Raw genomic sequence first — 21,963 nt, forward strand, 5'->3', positions numbered from 1 at the left:
CCGAATTCCAAGTAATTGTCATGGATCTTTGGGGCCTGACTTCCTGCATCCCCTTTACAACAGCTATTCAGTTCGCAGGTGCCCCCAGATCAGCCTCACCGAGCCATGGGTCAGCACACAGGAGAGGGCCTGCGCGGCACCGCCTTTTTGGCTCTTCTCAGGAGACTGCTTAGTGTTTATTTTCCTACCACGTCCCCAGCAAGTTTTTCATCCTTCCTCAGAATCCACCTTCCTCTGGATTTCCCAGGCAGAGAAGCAGAAGGGAAGTTTCTTGTACTGCCCAGTGACAACCACTGTACATCCTGCTTGGCACAGATGGGAGATCAAATCCCAGACTTGCACCTAGCTACAATTATTATTAAATCCATCCCAGTTTTCCTTCTTTCCTTTTTGAGTAGTTGCTCTCTTTCTCATTTTTCTCCCATCCCACACAACGACCTCCAGCCCAAGATCCTTACCTGTTAAAAGTTGCTCCCAAGGTATCTTGTCTTACAGGCTTCAAACTCATCCCTGGTGTAAACTGAAAGCACCTAATGGGTATTGCACCAGCATGGGGTTAAGCTGGGCACCCATGACCTTCCCAGCATAACACATGTAATCTGTTCACTCATGTGATAGGGTCAGAGCCCTCAGATGTGAATCCTATTGAAAGCCAAGATTAAACCTCATTTTCACGTAATACGGGAATGCAAGAAATTAGCATTTAATATCATCACAAAGCCTTCTGGGCCCATCTTAACCCCCTACAGAGCCCAGCGGCCCCAAAATGTTTCTTCCAGGCCTTTTCCCTGAAGTGTTCCCCCAGAAGAAAGCCTTGGCAGCTTATGTCAGTCCTTCTGGAATAATCTGAAAAGAACCACACTGACCTTTCTTTGCCCACCGGACAGTCCCCTCGCTGGAGTGAACGTAATTTTCAAATTTTGTCTGCAAGACTGTGGCCCGCTCCCGGACTTCCTGAGGGTCCGTGCCACAGGATTTCTGCAAGGGAGGTGGGAGGATTAGAGGAAAGAGAGAATTTGAGTCAGGAATAATGAAGCAGTTTACAATAGATTTAATAACAGTAAAATCACACAGTAACCACCCAGGGGCCAACAAAGGTAATCCTCTCAATATTACTAGAGGAAAAAAAATACAGATAAAGATGTTAAAGTCAAAGCAGCCAGTGAGCACTGTGTGGTGAGGAGAGCAAATCAGTTTTAATTTTGTGTTTTCTAACATCTATAATGTATCTTTTTCCTTTGCCTTTTTTAATTTTTTTCCTCCCAGATTCAACAGGCCAGATATCACTGCTTATTTCCATTGGAGTTACTTGGAATAACTGCCCCCAGACTCTATGCTAACAGTTTTAGACTGATGTTGCGAGTTCCCCTGTGCTATTCCTCAAAACACCTGGTCTCTCCTTGGCACTCATGGGGCAGGAGGTCTCTGTTCACCCTCAAGCTCCAGACAACGGACCAAAGTCTCCGTGAACAAAGCCACCTAAACGAACTTCTCGCTGTTGATGCCTCCATGAAGTTTTTTCTGGGTCAACAAGTGATTCTTAACTGTAACTGCCATCATGTGGTTCCTCTAGAATAAGACCAAAGACATGACAGAAGATACTTCCTCAGACCAAAAGGCCAACTTTGCATGTGCTCAAGCTTTGCCAGGATCAGACTGTAGGATGCAGTTCAGGAAATGGAAAGCAAACACTCCTGGGAGCAAGCTGTTACTGGGAGGAGAAAAGAGGCTGTCTCTCTCTCTGTCAAGTACCCAGGCAGAGAAAGGAAATACGGACAAGAAAACAAGAGAATTTTTGACGGAAAGTTGACAGCAAAGTGCAAACCCAAGCATCCAAGGATGCGAACCTCTCCTAAGAAAAGGCCACAGTTCTCCAAAGCTACCCAGACAGGAACCAGCATCCAAGTCTAAGAGGCCAGATCCACGGCAGAACCTTGACACTGGGCAACCCCTCGTCTGACCCGGGCTGACTGAACACAAACATCCAGCTCCCAGGGTTCCACACCAGGCCTGTGCCAAGGCGAGAATCCTGTTGTTCCTCCCCGCTGCAAACCCCTCCTTCCCTCGCAGCTGTGAGCACCACCTTTGCACCACTGCCAGTCCAGGGGAACCGTATCACACTCACACTGTGAACCCCAGGCATCGTGGAAGCTGCTGACACCCTACAGAAAATGCTTTGCTTACCCAGATCTGCCGCTCTACAGCCTAACAGCAAACCTGCCCAGAGACAGACTGTCCAGCGTAGCCTAAACTCCCTGTAGTGCCCTCTTTTGATCTCAGGATCCCACAGCTTCCAGCCAATGGGCTGTTCTTCAGCAAAGCAAATGCACATGGGGACCAGCCTTCCTGCTCACTCCCTACCTGGACTAACAGTCCATCTGCATCTCCAAAGACAACGGTGGGTGGGCACTTCAAGGCTCCCTGAAGAGTCTCTGGTCTCTGCTGTCTGTCTCCCAATCCACCCCAGAAAGACTTGACACAGCTCGCTTCACAGACACCTTTTAGTTTGGCTTAACGGGCGCCTATTAATCAGTTGAGACAGCCTCTAGTCAAGGGGCCTCTGTAAAGGTTTAATAAACTACGAGTGGGGCTGCCTTCCTGAAGTGGACACTTGTCGCTGTGCCTAACAAGTTTCCATTGACGTGAAACATAAAACTTTCTCGCCCCGCCTGCTCCTCCTAGCCCCCATCACTTTCCTTTTGTTAAGCCTCCTGGCAGCACAAAGTGTCACCTTCCCAGCGTTTTTTAATATGAATGTGAAATTAGTGAGGTTTGCCCTTTCCCCTGGCGGACAGAATCCTCTGTTATTAAAAAGTAAAGCACTTTAATAATGAAAACTTTTTCTCTTTTTCCTGTGTTTTAACTGTTTAAAATTAATGAGAAGGGCATAACGGTTGTCAAAGCGATATTGAAAGCCGGGTAGCCAGGACCGAATAAGCACGAAAATCCCTCCAGAGTGTTAAATAAACAGTGCTTCAGCCCCCTCTGAATCCCTCTGTTGGTTATTGTATACATTCTGTAACAGCACTCAGAATAGATCTGAGCACCGGGGAGGCAGAAAGGTTTCAGAATTCCAATAAAGGCCTCAAATTAAAGACAGCCTGGTGCGAATTCCAGGAGAAAATTAAAGAGACCTCAAGCTTAAGTGACAGGTGACTTGCTTCTGTGTCACAACTGTCAGGGGATTTAGTGATAATATGGCAATATATTACAAAGGACTTTTCTTATTCCCCCCTTTAGGTTTCAAAATGAGGCATCTCTTCTGCCTGGTGCTGGGGGAAAAAAAAAAAAAAAAGTAAGACAAAAATGAGGGATAAAAAACTAGGTGCATAATTTCCAAAGTGTGAGGTCAGTTCAAGAGAAATAAATGAAAAAAAGCAAATGGCAGGAAACATAATGTACTCGGAAAACAGCTTCTCCCCTCCTCCCATCTCCACCTTGTCTTTTATCCCCCTCAGCCCCTTGAGACAGATCTCATTTTAAAATTGCCCCCTAATGCGCATGAAAAAAAAAAAAAAAAATCTGTGTTTGATTCCTGCCTTCCAGGGAGGTTCATCTAAAAAAAAACAAACACCCAACCAAACAAAACCAATAATAATATTAATAATTAAAAAATAAATCTAAATTTAAAACTGACTCTGAGCCAAACTGTGAAAATAAAACCTGTACGCCATGTGAGTGTCTGGACAGATCAAATAAAACAGTGCTACTGGAAGTGCCCTGGCAGCCATCCTATGTGCTTTACTCACACAAGCAAGCTTTAATCCTGCTTGTATCCTGGTTCGGATGAACAGGACAATTAATTGGAGACCTTACGCATTTTTCCAAGACCCAAAAGATAAAAGCCTACCCCAGAGGTTTGCCTGAACAACTCTCCATCTAGATGAATTTGTTACATCTGTTAAGTAAGAAATATTATTGCCATTATGGAGAAATAGTGGGATAGGCGAACTTTTTCTATCTTGTGTTTGCTTAAACCTGTTCCGGCAGATCCCTAACCACTAGCACAATGATGGTGATCAACAACAATATTTATAAGCCAAACAAAGAAACAGGCCTGGATGCAATGTTATTTAAATGGTTCAGGACATAAGGGGGACTCCCCCAAACACCTACTACACCAGGAAAAGACATACTTATTTCTTTCAGAAGGAGGAAACTTTATAAGGACAGCAGGTTTTAGGTTTGAGAGGTTGGGATAAGTACTGAAAGTTTCTGATTTCATTAAGGGAATATATTAATAGGAGAAGGAATTGAAATACAGTATAACTAGACTGAGGTAGAAAAGTTCTTGAAACAGCAAAAAAAAAAAAAAAAGATGGAAAAAAAAGCACCAAAAAGCCAGGCTGTAACATCTCCTGTTTCCATTATACTTCAAAACAAAATGAAGGATTTTGTTTTAATAACAACTTTTTACTAACCTCCACACACCTTCTCTAGAACTCACCAAGTCCCCCTGCCCCCCTCCATAAAAGTTGAAAGATCAAATTTATTCTCTTTGTAGGCAGGTGAACATTCACGCACCCAGACATAGCCACATATATTTTTTATATACCTAAATATAAAATATACATTTTACAGGCACTTCAGCTTGGTCCCTGGCTGCACAAAGAAGCCCAAAAAATACATGTTCCAATGTGGTACTTATAATGGACTTCAGTTGAGGCAATGAGAACTGAAGAGCATCATAATGAGGTTCCTGTGTGCATGACTATAATATATACATGACTCAATGCATGGATTGCTGATAAGCAAAGCTAACTCCCTCTCAAATGGCAACATCACAAACGGATCAGGCTCAGCTCCTCACAACCAGTCCTCAGTCGCTCTCTGCCCTATGCAATGCCCCACTGCATTCCCAGCTTGCTGTGCTGTCTTTATGGCAAACTTGCAGAATTTAAGGGAGATTAACCCTCCTAAAAAGTTGGAAACATGCCCCTGCAGCTTCTGAGAAAGCACTGCAGACCACTTCAGAGCCTCTGATGGCAATAAAATACAAAGCAAATAAACAGAATGAATCCTTTATTGCATTTAATATATTTTCCAAGTAATTCCTGAAGAAGCCTACTTGATATTGACAGAACTACTGTAATTTCATCCCCCCTAAATGATACAGAATTTCTGCCATAAAGAGAAACTCTATTTCTCAGTCCCCATCTTTTCAGATTCCCAGTCATACAAAAAGAGGTTATTCTGTATTTATAAGTTCCTGTAGCAGATTCAGACCATCCTACAGCCAGAGTGGATACATCTCAGCTCCAGTGAAGCCAACAGCCAAATCCCATTCACTTTGATGGCAGAGGGAAGAGAAGAATTCAATCCCACCTCCGAATGCCAGCGAAAGGCACCAGCTCCTTCTGCACACGTACTCCTGCACAGCACCTGGCACGGCAGGGCATGCCCAGGCAGCACGGCTGAGCAAAAAACAGAGCAATACTTTCAAATATGGTTTGGTTTTATGTTTTTTTGAAAGAAAAAGGAGACAGACAAAACAAGACTATTTACAATATTCTGTGCTTAGATGCATAGAGTATTTTACACTTTGAAAGCGTGGTAGAAATACCAATTTGATCAGTCCTGGTAGCAGACAGACTTGTTTGCTTTTTATTCTGTTCCAAAGGCAGGCATACAAAGGCACCGAGATGTTCAGGTGAGAATTTTCCAAACAGATCAAAGATTTTGGACCTCTGCAAGTACTGGGCTCTGACATTCAACAACATTCAGCAGGCATTTTCTCCTGCCACTTTTCAAAAGCCAAATCATGATTTCCTAGAAAAAACATGCTTTTTTTTTTTTATTGCCCATTTTCCATGAGCATTTGTCCTCAAGCCCAGAACAGATAATATTCTGTCCCACGTCAGCAACAAATTTAAAGTGCAATTTCTGCATAAATGTAATTGTTGAAAAACTCCCTAAAGGAACCCCAAAGTTACCTACCTACAAGCACATTTGTGAGAACAGGGAAGTATTTATACACAGAAGAACTATTTAAAATTATTTCTGCACTAGCAAAGCACAACTAAACTTTTACATATTTGCTGAACACGTTAAGGGGTCATATCCTAGGCATGTTCTAGGCATTTAAAATATAGGCATTACAGGGTGATTTCAGTGAAAAACGGTGCAGTAGTGGGAAAAGGCTTTAAATAGAGCTGTATCTCAGGTAAGCCACAGATCTGGCTTTCTCTGAAATATAAGGCGTGTAGGAAAACTGAACATCTTTCAAAAACATGTTTACCAAGAACACCCCAGTTTGTAACAGTCATCTGCAGGAAACAAGAAGGCTCATACATGGTATAACAGAAAGAACGAGCAGGCAAAACAGCAACAAGAGAAAAAAAAAAAAAGAGCATGCTGCATCATGCTTGACACATTCTTGACTTCCATTCAAAATGAGGGTTCTTGGAGGATTTAATTTGCCAGAATGCAGAAACGCTGGAGACATCAATTGCAAATGACTGAATTCTGTGAATTAGCAACTTGAAGACAGACCGAAAGCTTGCTGAAGTCAATGAAAAGATGCCTGTCAACCCAGTGAGCTTTGTTTTAGGCTCCAAGTAAATACAGATAATATAACACCCCCTATGTAACATATCACCAAATACATTTTTCCTTATTTCTTTAGTGAAGTTTCGTGTCATTTGTGATCTCCAACAGTAATTTAGCGCAGAGAAGCCAAGAAGAACAGAAACATTGTGGGGGAAAAAACTCAAAGCTTTTGCAGTCAGAAACCTTTACTGTCTGTTACAAAAATATTTGCTGAAGATTCAGAAGTGACGGCTTTCTGGGGACAACAGTTTAAAGATTGGACAATTGCAATATAAGGCAGTTCTGTAATTTTTGTACTGTCTGACATCATGGATATTACCAACCTTCGTATTGTAAAGATAGAGAATTGTAAGAGAGGAATACTTGTGATGTTTAAATGGTAAATGAAAAAATTGGAGCAATTCCAAATCAGCAGAATAACTCACCTTGCTTCTTGGTCTGTGCAGCTTGAAGCGATCATCTTTCATCAGGCTGAGTAATACCTTCTCCATCTTCATCTCTGAAACACTGAAGTGACAAAGAGAAAAAAACTACAATTACTCCTTTTTTTTCAAATATAGCGGGGAAACAAGTCACAGGCTGATAACGGATAGCAAAAAGATTGAGATATACATGTTCAACTTAACATTTTTATCCCTGAAATACTTGAGATCTTACCCCTGGCACTCACAGAGCAACCCTCGAGGTTTAACTACCGCAAAATCTCAACCCCAGCTGAAACGGTACCTTCACTGGAACAGAGGCACAGTCTCACCCACAACCTTGCCACTGTTACAAGTCACCAACACGCACTCCGATTCTAACAACATCGAAATAACTGAGGGTGGACTTTCAGTTCACTGAAAGTTTCCTTGGTTCTCAACCAGAGTAACTGATTAAAGAAAAAAATTAGGTTTTTAATTGTATTTCCACCGGTTTCGTTATTTTTCTTTCCTTGCACTGAGAGGCACCCAGACAACTGGGAACCATTTAGTTAGGTTTTCCACTGAAAGAAACTCAGAACAGAGTTGAAGCAGCTTGTAACAATTAACACTTCTCATAGATTTGCTTTATAATATAAGCAAGAGGATCTGTAACCTCCACTTTGAACCCAGAGGGTGTCAAACATTTTATTGTATATTAGATGCCACGGGCAGGGAGCAGAAGGCACCTGCATTTGCTTGCCTGTGCAAGTGTGAGAAAGAGACTGACATACACATACAGGCTGGAAAGGTGCTCTGCTTACTTTGCTACTTCTCCTACATCTTGTATCCCCGCAACTTACCTTGTGGGGTAATCAGAGACACGGCCCAAGCCTCATTCAAAGGAACAAAGTGCTTTGACATTTACACACATTTGTTTCCACCCATATTGGTGACCATGCTCCCACAACTAAAGTTGAAACTAAATCTGTGTAAATACCCAGCTCCTTCCTCTCATAGTGACTCAAGCTCAGAGGGTAACAACAGGACCCCAAGGAACTCTTCCTATCAAGCCAACTCTCCCACAGCTTCCTGCCCTCTGGTCACATCATCACTCCAACCTCTTGCTACGTCGCCTGGGTCAAAGCTCAGAGACACACTTCCTGATGGACACACTCTAACTCATTTTATAGCTCCAAAAGCCACCTCTGACACCAAATACACGGCTTGATTTCCTTCCCTGTTCTCAGCATTCACCTTCCCTCTCATTTGAAGTGTAAAGCCAAAGCCTGGCCCATTAGGGACCCCACAGCACTTGTTTTAAATACAGGAGACTCAGTCAGCTGTCCTAGCCAGGCTTCACACTGGGCATTTATTTTCATTCTGTCGACTCACATTCCTCCTGTAGATTCAACCAGATGATTTATTCTCCAGTCCTGCTTCAAGACGCTGCTGGGTACTGTTATGGCCCAGATACTGCAAACACTTACAGACCTGCTCCATTTTAAATTGAGTGGTCCTACTTAGAGGTGCATTTACAGGAAACTAGAAATTCTTCGTCCTCTTTAACACTGCCTTGTGGGGCACACACACACCAGGTGACAATATGGGAACAGCTGTGCAGCTCCAGGCCATTAATATTACTGCTGCATCCAAACTGGGTCCCATTTCCAAGGGGATTACTCAGATGATAAAAGCTGAAGTTCATGGGCCCAAATTTTCAGCAACGGGCAAAGGTGATCTCTAGAAAAGATTATTTTCCTTTTTACACCAGAACAAATCATAAATACTGCATGGAAGCCAAGGAGTTCATCTGGCATTACATCAGTCTAAGGAAGAGAGAAATCTTGGGGGTCCGACAGTTCTCAGACTCCTGCATCTTGGATGGTCAGAAAGATGTATGCAGTTTTTGAAAGGAAGCTTTGCTGATATTCTTCAATTTGTAAAGTACAGAAAGAAATGATAACAACCAGGATATCCCCTTTCTTTTCACTCAAAGATCTCTCAACGCCTGGCTAGGAGAAAAGGACGAGTCTGCCTTGCCTGCTTCCCAGTCCTTTCCAGTTAAAGCGAAAAGTACCTTTACTTTTGCAATCTGCCTTTTCAGCCTCAGCCAGCTCACCACCACAACATAAAGGAAAAGAGATGGTCCAGAGGAACAGCCATCCAGCCTGGAAGGTACAGGCCAGTGTGGCCATAAGATAATCACTATGCAGCTGGGACTCATAATGTAGCAGATTCCTCTGCAGAGGATGCAGAGAAAGGCGGGGGAGTGATGGGGGAGAAATGGAAATGGAGCATAAACAGACAACTGAGGGTTTCTCTGTTTGGTTTTGAAAACTATAACAGTAAATTAAAACATAAATGGCAACCACTTAAGCAAGAGAAAAGTATACCTCCCCATCCCCCTCCAAAGGTTGCTTTGACACCACTATGAATGAAAACGTCAAACCTTTGACATTGATTTGTCTGAGATGTCACCCCTTCTCCGATCCTCCTCCCGCCTGGCGCGCTGCCAGCTTGCAGCCTAACAGATATGTGAACTTGGTTCACAGCGGGGAGCATCATGTGAGGGGAGGCAGGGGAGGGGGGTGAGCACAACTGTAGAGAAGGGAGAGAAATGACTCGTGCCTTCACGGTGATGCGTTTTCCTTTATAAATTAGTTAGGCCGCTGTTAGGAGATAAAGAAATTATCTGATAGCTGTCGAGGCAGGCACTGCTAGATTGCAGTTGAAGGAACTAAGAAAGACATAAGAAAAAAAAAAAGTGAACCTCACTGACTTTCTTCTGCTTCTTGCCTCCTCCCTTTGAAGGAAAATCTGTTAGTTACACTTAGAGCTGAGACAGAACATTTTGGAATCTAACCCTTTTTTTTTTTTTTTAAAGAGGAAAGGTATAGAAAACATGAGCATGCATGTGCATGCATGTACGCATTTACAGTTAGGTAGAGGAACCACAACTTCAAGCCACACAAAGACCGAAAAGAAAGTTGCAGAGAGGCATGCAGCTTTCTTGAGCCCCAAGAGGAATTACTGATCTCAGCAGAGCCAAAGTGAGATTGTTTTGGCAAAGGCTAATGCTGCTTTTCCACAGTGGAAGCCAAGGAGAGGCTTCAGGTACCGGTGAAAATTAATTGCGAGCGATTTCCAATTTCAAAGGCAGTCATCCCTAATTCCGAAGTGGATTTTCATCCAGGAACAAAGCCACGTCTGCTCTCATTACTTCCGACTCTCAACATTTCTGGACTTACTCCCATGCATGCTGGGGTGGGTGGAGGGGCTTAAGAAAAAACTCTGGGTCAGATCCTCATCTACTGTAAACCAGCACAGCACTGCTCATTTACACCAGCTGAAGGCTGCAGGGACCCATCTCATGCTTTGTCTTCTTAGAAATACATATTTTATGAAGTATTTACATTTCAATAAACCCAGAGGGAATTTCATTTAAAACAGAAAAAAAAAAACCCAAATAAAAAAAGTCACAGCGCTCACTCATCCTCAACAAAACCCAAGAGATTTAAAAATTAAGTAAAGAATAAAAAAAATGTAAACTCCAGTAACCAGTGCAAGTCCAAGTCAAAAGCTACAAAGACTCAGGGTAAAGAAACAAAAATTATCAGTGCTTAAGACGATCGGTGACAGTCCAACACATGCTGTCTCTCGTCCTCACACTGAATTAAATTGTCAGGATTATCACCATAATGCTCTGTTTATGAAGGGTAACGGCAATTTGTGCTGATGGCACTTGCTGCCTTTAGCTTCAAGCTGCCTTCCTGCATCTTCTCTGTAATTCATCAGCTCTCTTTTCTATCCTGTTGCCCCTTCTCACACCACGTGCTACTATGTGGGAAGAGGGGAGGACACGACTGCAAACAGGCCGGATCACCCACCCGTGCCAATGAAATACTCGTTTTCTTCCATCTGAAGATGGGGGTCAAGGGAGGCAACTTACACTCCTCCTTTGGCAGGCCTCTGATCTGCAGGACAGCATGTTTTATGAAGAACATAAACCAACCAAACAAGAAAAAACAATCCCCAGAGCTGTTTGGCTCTGCTGGTTTAAGTAGTGGAGAAAAAAAATATTCACATAAACCTCCCTCTGCTCATTCAGCACAGTCTTCTACAGATTTCTGGGGAACATGGTAGCTCAACGACAGGTCTCCTTAGCAGATATAATTACCAGCGTGAGTGACACTGCTCCTTAAACTTCTTAAAACCCAACAAAATCGGACAAAAGCATTAACATTTAAAATAAAAGAGGAGGGAAATTTCCCTCTCCTTCCTCCAACACTTCCAAAATATTATAAAACAGAAAAATAGAACTTTCCACTTGGAGTTAAAAATTCACAATTATGTGGGATTTCACCTTTAAATGTCAGTGCTGTTTGTTACATGAAAAAAAACCCTGTCAGCTTAGCCCTCCATGTCTTGCTGGTGTCTGCTTAATAGATAGTTACCTGGGATGATGGATGGCTCTTTGTTAGACCACTAAATGGCTCACAGCCTAGAATAAGCCTGTATTTACTGCCGACATTTGTTTGTTTCAAGGATTGAAAACCAAATTCGACTCCAAGCAGCTCCACCCGACATAAACACAAGAAACAAAAAGGAACTAATTTGTGCATGAGTTTACAGGGCTCCATCAACACTAGTACAACACTAAAGGGACTTTACCCGGCTCACGCTCTGAACCGCTGGGAGAGAGCAGTGCGGGGAGCAAGGGGAGTCACATCTATCCAGCCGACTGCTGAGGAAGCTTGAGACCAGGTAGCACTCCTGAAGAGCAATGCTGAGCAGCAAGTTGCAGTTTTTCCTCCACAAAAGGACCACCGCAGAAGCACAAGCAGAGCTGGACTAATATCTCCTCACGTGCTGGCCATCGGGTAGCTGACTGTACGTTGGGCTGGTCCTCACCCAGCCTGGCTTGCTCTCCTCACTGTCTACTCCCAAGCCCAAGCTAGAGCCGGTGTAAGCAAAGCTTTCTCAGCTAGCTTGGAAGCACACCCCACCTTTGGTCGGCAGAGTCCACCCCCCTTATTGCCTTGACCATATGGGGCACTCACCGCTTGCAAAAGCCTCTACTATTCCTGTCACAAGCCACTTACACAATACACCTTGGCCAATTACCTGCCAGATATGACCCACAGCTCCCCAGCTATTTCTCCGCCGGATCTCTCCTGAAGAGAAAGCACAATCTCTGACAATATGGTGCTATGCAGGCAGATGGCCAGTTAGCATCTGACAGGCTCATTTGACTTGTGATCTCCACATAGCCACGATTTGAACCCAGGGCCAGAGAGATAACAACAGAGCGCAAAGGATCTCCGACTATCATCTCTCTGCCCCTCACCACACACACTCACTCATGCACAATCTGTCAGGCTGATGATTTTTGCACACTTGCCTTCTCTCCTTTTGCTAGTCTGGGGCTGGTCCTGGATCACCAGAATTAATAAATTCTTATTAAAACCTGCACGAGACAGTCCCGCTGAAAGTGCCATGGAAGGTTAATTAGCAAGGATGAGCTGAAACTTTTGTTCGCGTTTCTGACTCACTTAATCTTGTGAGAAGCCAGCAAGCTGACATATTCTGCCTCCGAAGGCGCCAGGACAAGCAGGCTGTTCCCGTGACAGCCAATGCGAGCCGTCCTCCCGATCCGGTGGATGTATTCCGCAGGTGAAGCCGGAGCGTTATACTTCAAAAAGGGAACATGAGAAGGGAAAGGAGGAATTAACAGAACACAGCGTGTTAATTATAAACGAGACACTCAGCCCGCTGATCTGAAACAAAAGGGATCTTAGCAAAACCCACATGCTGCACCTCCCTCGGAACTGGCCTGTTTATAAAGAGCCCATCGGGCTCATCCCTGTAACCATCACTCAGCCCCCTCAGCCACAGCAGTTTTTTGACATGTGAATGTGACACATTGGCCAACTTTCAGCTAATAGGACAGTTTCCCCATCTCAGTGTCTCTCTTTGCCTTTTACATTTTATTTCTATACAGGCACGTCAGGAACTTGTTTGCTTCCCTTAAAAAAAAAAAAAAAAAAAAATCTCACAAAGACCTCAAACCAAACAACCCCCCGGACTGCCCATGCAGAGCGGGAAGCTGCCTGGTCTGCATTTGGAGAAAAGCTATAAAATAAAAGATGATGGATTCAAATTAAGAATTGGGCTAAATTGCTTTGTTTTGATTAAAGCAAATCATAACTGGTTACTGGACAGAAGAAATCTGAGATGAGCGTGGAAGTGCTTTCAGCAGCATACGATACAGGTAGCAACTGTCTTCCCATGTACAACTATCAGCCACTATGAAAATGTTGCTTAAAGCCCCCCCCCCCCCCTCCCCGCATAGCAGTGGCTCTCATTTACTTCACTGGGAATCAAAACTGCCCAGCCATTTGCAAGATCTGATAAAGGGTGACATATTTCCCTCCCTTTAACCTCCCCCTATTCTTCCCCCCCTCCTCTCTTTCCTGGAAAAATGAACATGCACAGAGATACTGCTCAGAAATGAGCCCTCAGCAGTTTAACTGGAAAAAACCCAACCACCAAAGCCCACTCTAGTGTTTATACCTGTGCCCTCTGGCAAAGTTTCTACTGGCTAGAGGTGTGAGTAAGATGCTGTGAGCAATCTAATTGCTCCCTGCAGGTCCTTGCTCTTGGACACAGCTCTCAGGACAGCTGAGATTTCGCCTTCTGGACACACAGAAGTCTCCCAGGGCTTTAGGTAATTTGCACTGCGTTCTAACACTGGCAACTATATCTTTGGTTAAATTATATTAATATACAGATCTGGGAATTAAAGACTTCACTTCCCCAGCCTCCTCCAACTAGCTAGCTGCTACAAAATCTTTCTTTCTTAAAAACACGAAATTAAAATCAAATTTGTTACCTGAAGGGATGAGGTAGAAATTAAAAAGCTTTGCCGAGGCTCTGTGCCCTGTTCTTTTTACCCAGATGTCACTTGATACACGAGAATCTCTGGATCAGTTTTTCCTCAATTCAACTAACCTTTTCTTAATTATAATTTTTTTATAAAAATGAAATCTGCTTCATGCTCTCAGCTTCCTCTTTGAAATGTCAGGCTGCTATTTTTAAGGTTCAATCCATCTCCCTTAGTTTCTTTTTTTTTTTTTTCCAAAGACAGTATTTCTGTCAACAGCAATGCAGCAGCATTGGGTTGTTTTCTTTCCCCCCCCCCCCTTTTTTTTCCCAGGGAAAATCTGAACTGTGCAGTTCTACTGAAAGCTGAATACTTACAGCTACCCAGCACTCCAGCCCCAACCCAGCAAAGCTTCACCTGAAACAGTCAGGTCACTGCACAGGCACTGTTGGGCTACTCAGTGTTTAACATAAGGATCGAACTTAAACTCCTCATGGAACTGCCTCCCCAGCAAGCTCAGAAAAACAGAAACACAGAACTGCAAGAGAGATGGCCAGTACTTCACAAGATTTGGCTTCCTGTGGGGGGAAACAGAGGGTGTTTCCTTCCAGCCAGCAGAATATTATTACACAGCTGATAACACTGGAATTATTGAAGAGGAAAACAGACTGTCAAAACCAAAGATAGCATAGCAACACCATATCCTAGCAAAACCTCGAGTCCCAGTCCTGCAGTCAGGAACATGTGGGTCTCCCACACCTGTAGGCATCAGCACAAAGACCAGCAAACTGCAGAAAGAAGATCTGGACTGGAGAGGAATTTCATCTGAGCAAGACTGCACTTAATACATACGTACACACATACGTAGCAAACCTACCTGCACAATCCATGTAACTTGAGGTAGGTCCAGTCCACGTGCTGCAACATCCTTTAAAAATAACAAGGAAATTACTTCAGTAAAAGTGCTTTGAAGATATCTGCAAAGTAAGAACTCTTTCTGGGACGGCAACTATGCCAGGACACAACTGGCTATGCAAGTAGGAATTTTATGTGCCTCGTTTGGGGAGAGATGGACTGAAGGTCAGAAATAATGCTGGGGGTTTTAAACGCAAGGAATATTGTTAACACACTAAGACAACAAAAAATGATCCACTACTGTGGTCCAAAGCCTGGAGGGTATAAACACACCTATTTCAGGTGAGCAGTGCTGAATTACAGCAGCCTGCTACAGTCCCTTTGCATTATACCTGAGAGAATCAACTGTCTTAAAGGTAGCGATACCCTTGGTCCTTCAGTTGGTTTCATTCATGGAAACGGAGCTGCTGGTTGGCACCTACTACCCAAAGAGTGAGAGGCAGAATCAATTCTCCAAAAGGCAGCACTATTTCTGAGCACACCTTTTTCCACAGCAAGCCTAAGAACTAAAACCAAGCTGCTTAGGATGAAAAGGAAAATGGCCATAAAGCGAATGGCCAAGGATCCTAGGCCTTGAGCGGCATGTCCAAAGACGCACCAACCTCTATCTGCAAATAATTAGTTGTTTCCTAGCCGATGGTCTGAATTTGACGAGCAGATGACTTGCAGTTCACTTGACCCTACACTAAAGGCCAACAAACAGTTTAGCAGAATCTGCAGGAAGCTGGAGTACAGCTCGAGGACAGGGGACTTGAGCTATCCCTCAGATTTTCACCAGTCCGGCTTTGATTTGGAGAAACAAAACTCAGCCCCAAAGAAGAGTCTGAAGCTGCTGTCAGGAGCGTCATTTGATGTGCCAGCTGGTGAGAAAATCCACTGACTTGGAGAAAGGCTTGAATGAGCCCCTTAAGTTATCCACAGCCAGTATAGCTCAAAAAACACACCCTTTCAAAGAAAAAAGGGAGTTTAAATACTGTTCGAAACAGAGAGAGCATGCAAACATGTTTCAATCTCCCTTCTTGATTTTCTGTTCATTAGTAATGTCCTCACATACTCCTTCGATTTTACATTCACCACGCGCAATGGCAGAGCAGGTGTGCAGATTTAACTCTGTTAGGAAATGTTTTGGAACACATGTATCTTTTAGCTAGTTGCAAAATAGAATATATTAAGAACGTAAGCAGGAGCTTAATGTACTAAAAATGTGTCAGCCACCCACTGAAGTGTTTTCATGCAACTCCCACACACGTTAGAAGACTAGGAAGCTGATGTTTTGGCAGCAAAGGCCTTCCCATAAGCACTAGCCAGGTTGCTTTGTGGCTCCAACTGCAGTAAAAGAGGAGACACTTTCCACAGCGCCCACTCTGAAATAATACACACTTTTGCTCCAACACGCTCATTAAGAAATGACTTGTTCCCAGAGTCAGGATGAACAGATGTACAAAAAGCCATTTAAAGGCAGTTGGAGCAAATAAATCAAGAGAAGTCGTGGAACGTGTACAGCAGTTACCAGGATAACAAGATTATAAACTCTACAGCATGATCAGACAGGAGTGCTGACGTCTGATTCCGATCTGGCTGGCTGTTATGCACTTCCACTCTGACAAGTCTTTGGTCTTCGCCTATACTGTGCTCTCTCTCACACCCAGTAGTCTAGGAAAGGCTGTTTGAGGAGAGAGCTCTAACCTTGGGACAGGGTCAGTTTAGCCAAAATAAACAGATAACCAAGGCACCCCTGTGGTCAGGAGCAGCACCTCCAACACGAGGAGGAAAAGTAGATGGCAGGGGCAGGAGCTGTTCCTCTCATCCGTCAAAATTCTTTCCTTACTCTTCTAAGATACCTTTTCTCCACACCACTGGCTGGGAAACTACTGCTGCAGACCGTGTTCTCATATGCATTTGCCAACGCAAGCAGGAAAGCTGAAAAGGTTAACCGAAAGCCTAATGAATAGCCAGAGACAACATTTTCGGAGGCAGCTCTCCCCCATCATCAGCCTTGTATTCACTATTGCTTTCACAATGCCACCAACTCCACTCAGCTGTTACAGACACATATCAGCAGCTATTCCCCCGGGGTTTAACTTGGCTTGCTTTCAGAAGTGTCTGGGGATTTACTGGTAATTGGAGTGTTTTGCAAACTCTCAAAGATTCCTCAGTATCAGTCCACCTGCGTCTCCTGTAGCTCCATTTCCTCAAAGACCCTAGTAGACAGCAGCAAGGTAGAATTAGGATAAGAAGTTTGAGTTGATTTGCTTTCCTCTGCTGGCAAAGCCCATGAGCTTCCGCCTTCTCAGATCTTTAGAAAAATACTTGTGGGTCACCTTACCAGGAAAGAGAATACAGCTCAAGCAACAATTATCCAGTTTTATTAGCACTGCATTTATTCTACACACAAAAGCACTAACCTGCTGGCAGTGCTCTTCCAACAAGCCCGATAGATTTCCAATGCACTACTCCCTCTTCTTTTCCACTGCCCCAGACGGCATTCCCCTTTCCATGCATGACCTCACACCACCATTCCTTAATAACAGGGAAATCAAGAATATGACACCTCAGCAGGTCACCGCTGATTCCTTTCAATGGGCAATGGAAGGGAGAATTAAGTGACCATCTCACAGGAGCAAGAAATATCCTACACCAGCGCAATTCAAAAAACCCAGATGCCAAGCAAACATGATAATCCGAAGCCTTGACCACGTTCCTGCCTGGATCCCAACAGCAAGCCACAGAATGGCACAGCATCAAGGTACAATCCGCCTGAGGAGCATCAGAAATGCTGAAATTTCTGCTTCTAACCATTCACGTTACCAGTCTGTGCTCGTGGTGGTGGGGTACGGGGCCGGGGGTGCAAGGGCAAAACGGCCCCACCACGAGCCAGGCATGTCAGTGCAGAAGATCAGAACCAACGCAGCCACAAAAGTTTTGCAAGGGCCTCGGTTTGCGCAGTCCCTCTCACACAATCTAATTAGGGCAAAGGAAATTACTAAAGTTGCTTTTGAAAGACACTCAATGGTGAGGTCTTGAAGGCCCTGAGCTTGACAATTGGCTGCCTACATGAGGCCTAGAAGTACAGATGGAAGGCAGCTTGCTCAGGTGCCAGGCTGTCAGTTGGATTAAAATGACTCATTTATTTACCAAAGAACCTCACAAAGTGCTTTAGCTAACAGGCAGAGAGGGCCTAACGGCTCTCCAAGCTGGGGAAGAAGCTCTCGCGCCTTCCCGGCCTGCCAAAAGTCATTACTGCCGAGTGTGGAAAGCCATCAGCAGGGTAGAGACCCCCGTCGGCAGGGTGACAGATTGGGCTGCGTAATCAGAGGAGGAAGGGGAGAGCACAGAAGCTGTCAGAGGCGAAAGCTCTTGGCTAGGGCCGCCAGAAAACTGGCAAGATGAGTTAGCGTGACTGAGTAAACAGCAAACAATCTCCAAATGATCTTTCCTCTCTCCCTGGAAGAGATGAACTTGTTTAAAAGGCACATCCCAAAGGAAGCCGCAAAGAACTTCAGTGAAGGAGAGAGAAATAAATCTGGATGAGACCCTCTGAGATACATGGCCCTTCTTTATTTTCTTGTCTGCCAGCTTATATTGTCTGGCAAAAAATATTTTATGGAATATATTAATATACATATGACATAAAGCAAATTAATAAAAGGAACAGCAGGTCCCATTGCTTACTAGAGCGGAAAGATGGGTGGAGAACATGGCATAAGGGACAAGGGAAGGACGGCAACATTATTTGTGTTGCTCTTCTGTGAGCCAGATTTCAAAATTTTGTGGGCACAGAACGTGATTTTGCAGTGAAAAGAACTGAACCATCTTTCTGCAAAACATTTTTGCTGATATGAAGAAAAGTGGCAGAAAAAGCAATGCCCTCAGAGGCAGGAGGTGGTCACAGTGCCTGGCTGCCCTTTGGACATCTGCGTTGGGGAGGCACCTGTAATGTGGGACTAGTGCAAAGTGTATCTCTATATTAAGGTGTCCATATGGTCCCCATTACTGTGGTAACAGGCCACCTCCTGGTTTCAATGCATTTGTCCTCCCAACATCTCTGTAAGATAGAACAGTGCTACTATCCCCATTTTACAGATGGGGAGCCGAAGCACAGAGAGCATTTTGGACTCAGACACGCAACTTACTGTGCTTAACGTGCTAACCATGTGCCAGCTGAGCCATAGTAACTGTAACCATCAGGATTTGCATCCCTGCCTTGCAGTAAATGCAAAGTAGCTTAGACCAAAACGAAGGAGAGTTATGATAAACACGTTACCTTACACTACCCTCTTCATGGCAATCTAGGTTAATTCACATTACCTCCCATTTACCACAGGTCAGGAGCAAGCACACAACTATTGCTGCTCAGCTGACATGTAGCTACTCGCCTTGTCACCACAATTCCACATCCACTTGCATGCAGTCTGTAGCATGGCAGGAAATAAAACCACATCTCCAGCGTCTCAAGAGAGGGATTCCATCCACAGGGATTTCTTTATCCAACCTACTCTTCTTCCTACCTTGTCAACAGCTGCATGTTTCCTGACAGACTTTTCCTGCCACAGGCTGCACTTCCCCTTCGAACAGTCTCACCCAGGAACCAATATTCCAGTGATTACAATGATTCTGTTTTCTCTTTCTTTAAAATTGAGCACTCGCTGTCTTTCCAAACTCATTAAACTGAAATTTCAGTAAGACGACGTGTCCCTGAAATTTCTCAGTTGCAGACAGCATGTGCATGAAGGATAACAAAGTTTAGCTATTTATTGTTTAGAATTTACCACTTTCTCTCTTCAAAACACTTAATCTACACCTCTGATTTACGCTTTGCTATCCTCCTCAGTTGAGACCCTGAAGTATCACCTCTGTACACAGAGAAACCAAGTTACAGTTACACCAAGTTACAGTTACACTTATGCATTGCAAAGATGCATTTTGACCTTGATCAAATCATTGAAAGGTGTACACACAAGCAGGCCCAAGACTAGCAGGTAACAAAGTAAAATTTCACAAGTGATGCAATATATAATTTAGCAACATTAAATCAAATGTTCCTATATATACATGGCAGTCCTAGTTTGAACTGCAGGCATAAAAATAAGACAAAATTCAGCCCCCACTCTGAAAAAAATTGCAACCAGTTTCCTTTAAGAATAAGGTGCTGCAAGAACAGGAGTCATTTCAGAGCTGGAGAGGGTTTCTCAGCTCTAATTACTCCCGATCGCTGTAATTTACAAGTTTGCGGTGGGTAGAAATCGCCAAGATTCACACATTTTCAGATCAACAGCTGCCACTATTAGAGAGCAAATCGTGCAGCCTTCTGCACCACTGCAGCAGGCTAGCTGTGGCACCGACAGGTCAGAAACGAGAAGTGGAAGGTGCCACCACAACACAAGGGCGCCAGCAAACTTCAGTAGAGGACAAGAATTTCTCCCTCAGCACCCTTGAAGGAAGCTTGAAGGGCAAAGCATGGAGAGCAGCAGAGCATGTGTATTTCTAATGACACCACTCTCTGCTTAGGCTTCCCTTCCATCCCTGCAGGTTTTTGTTTTTAACCTTGGGGTAGTCATTAAGACGGGAAATATCACATTACATCCAATTTACCTGGCAGTTATGGGGCATACTACAAATTAGGATTGCGTTCTACTGACTGCATGTAGAGGGCAAGGTTCCAGCTTCAAATGAACATATTTTTCCAGACCTAAGACCATCCAAAATACTTAGAGGCCTCTTGTACAAGACATATACTTTTTCTGTGTATGGTACCTTGCAGCAAAAGATCATATAAGAGTTTGCAAAGAGGGCACCCAACCTTATTTAACATGTGAGATGCAGGAAAAGGAGACGACTTTCCTCAAGGTCAGACAGCGAGCTGGAATCAGAGCTCAGTGCCAAATCCTCTGTTCCACCATTAGGTATCAGACAGGCCCATTAGTGTGGAGCTGCAAAGGGACTCTAAGTTACTTACAGTGCAAAGCAAGATGCCGGTCTTGGATTTTAGGAACTCCTGGAAGACCTCTGTTCTTTCCTAGAGAATTAAAACAGAAAATTAAAAAGAGTGATTGTACACTGTATAACCAAACCTAAAGCAAATCAGCTGAGGTAACAAACAACTATGTCTTGTTCACATTAGCATGTACAGCTTCAAAAGCAAAGGAATTGACTTCATGAGTTCCAGTCAGACTTTTCCTGCAAATGGAAAAAATAAAATAAAAAAAAAAATCTATAGCACACAGGTGTGGTCCCAGGTAGGAAGGCACAGCGTCTGGGGCAAGCCTGAATGCATTTGATCAAATCAAAGCAGCCAACACCTCCACAGTTTGCACAGAAGCGTGGCGTGTGGATGTCAAAAAGCAGTAACTGTTTTTACATGGAGAAGGATCCACAAAAGATGAGGCAGCAGCAACAGAAGCACTGGCACACTTGATGGGCAGCACAGGCTTTTGTGAATGCAAGAAAAAGCTGGACATCTTAACTGCTGTCTGTCCAGTCACACGATGGGCAGGATAAGCCCATTTTGTTGACACAGCGATATAATCACATCACAAGAGATCAGCCTCATCATGTGCCCAATGGGGCATGCAGACAGTCACTGGACTGACTGTGGAATTATTAAGTATCAGGGATGCTCAGCTGCACAGTGGCCAAGGTGAACTGTTGTGGGATAAATCTTCAAAGTAACAGGGCAGGAGAGATGAGGCCTTGGTCAGAAACCCCTGCCCAAGGGGGCAGGACCCCTGGACCCTGCAGACAGCTGCCACAGAGCTCCCAGAGCACCCTCCCACGGTCTTCCCACAAGAAAAGGCCTCGTACTGGTGAGGGCCACCAGTGGGGCTGCTGACACTAGGATGGAGGGTGTTTCTTCCCACGAGTGTCTGGGGCAGGTGCTCTCAAGCCTTGTCTTCATCACTGGCCTGCCCCAGCAGAATTCCTTCAGCCCCCACTTCTAACACAAGCTCAGGCTCCCAGGCAGGGTTGTCCACAGCCCCCAGATGCCAAATTACCCCATCAGCAGTCTTTGAGCTGTTGAGCTCCAGAACTGCAGGAACCCACCAGTATGGCTCCTCACTTACCTTCAAAAGCCTCGTGGGCTTTCAGTTCCAAAAACCTTCCTAAGCAAACTCACTAGTTTAACTAACTACTCTGGGTGTGTTTTTTTTCTTGATAAAAGTAACAGAAACTGATTATCCAACCCACATCACATCAGGACAATATCTGCTACCA

The 21,963-nt window shown here is 44.2% G+C and overlaps 1 protein-coding gene across 10 annotated transcripts in view; it reads right to left on the reverse strand.

Moving 5' to 3' along the window:
- DDX31 (DEAD-box helicase 31) overlaps positions 1-21,963 on the reverse strand; it is a 50,631-nt gene that overhangs the window by 15,990 nt on the left and 12,678 nt on the right. For 7 of the 10 annotated variants that reach the window (XM_080402993.1, XM_080402991.1, XM_080402996.1 and 4 more), the window contains 5 exons: positions 20,708-20,767; positions 14,714-14,764; positions 12,506-12,645; positions 6,975-7,056; positions 867-978 (listed from right to left, as the gene is read on the reverse strand). In XM_080402993.1, the coding sequence (XP_080259119.1) occupies positions 867-978; positions 6,975-7,056; positions 12,506-12,645; positions 14,714-14,764; positions 20,708-20,767 (445 nt within the window). The other 3 variants (XM_080402999.1, XM_080402992.1, XR_013930553.1) reach the window with 3 other exon arrangements.

Source organism: Falco punctatus, assembly GCF_963210335.1.
Source record: "Falco punctatus genome assembly, chromosome: 9".
In the NCBI taxonomy this organism is placed as follows: Eukaryota; Metazoa; Chordata; class Aves; order Falconiformes; family Falconidae; genus Falco; species Falco punctatus.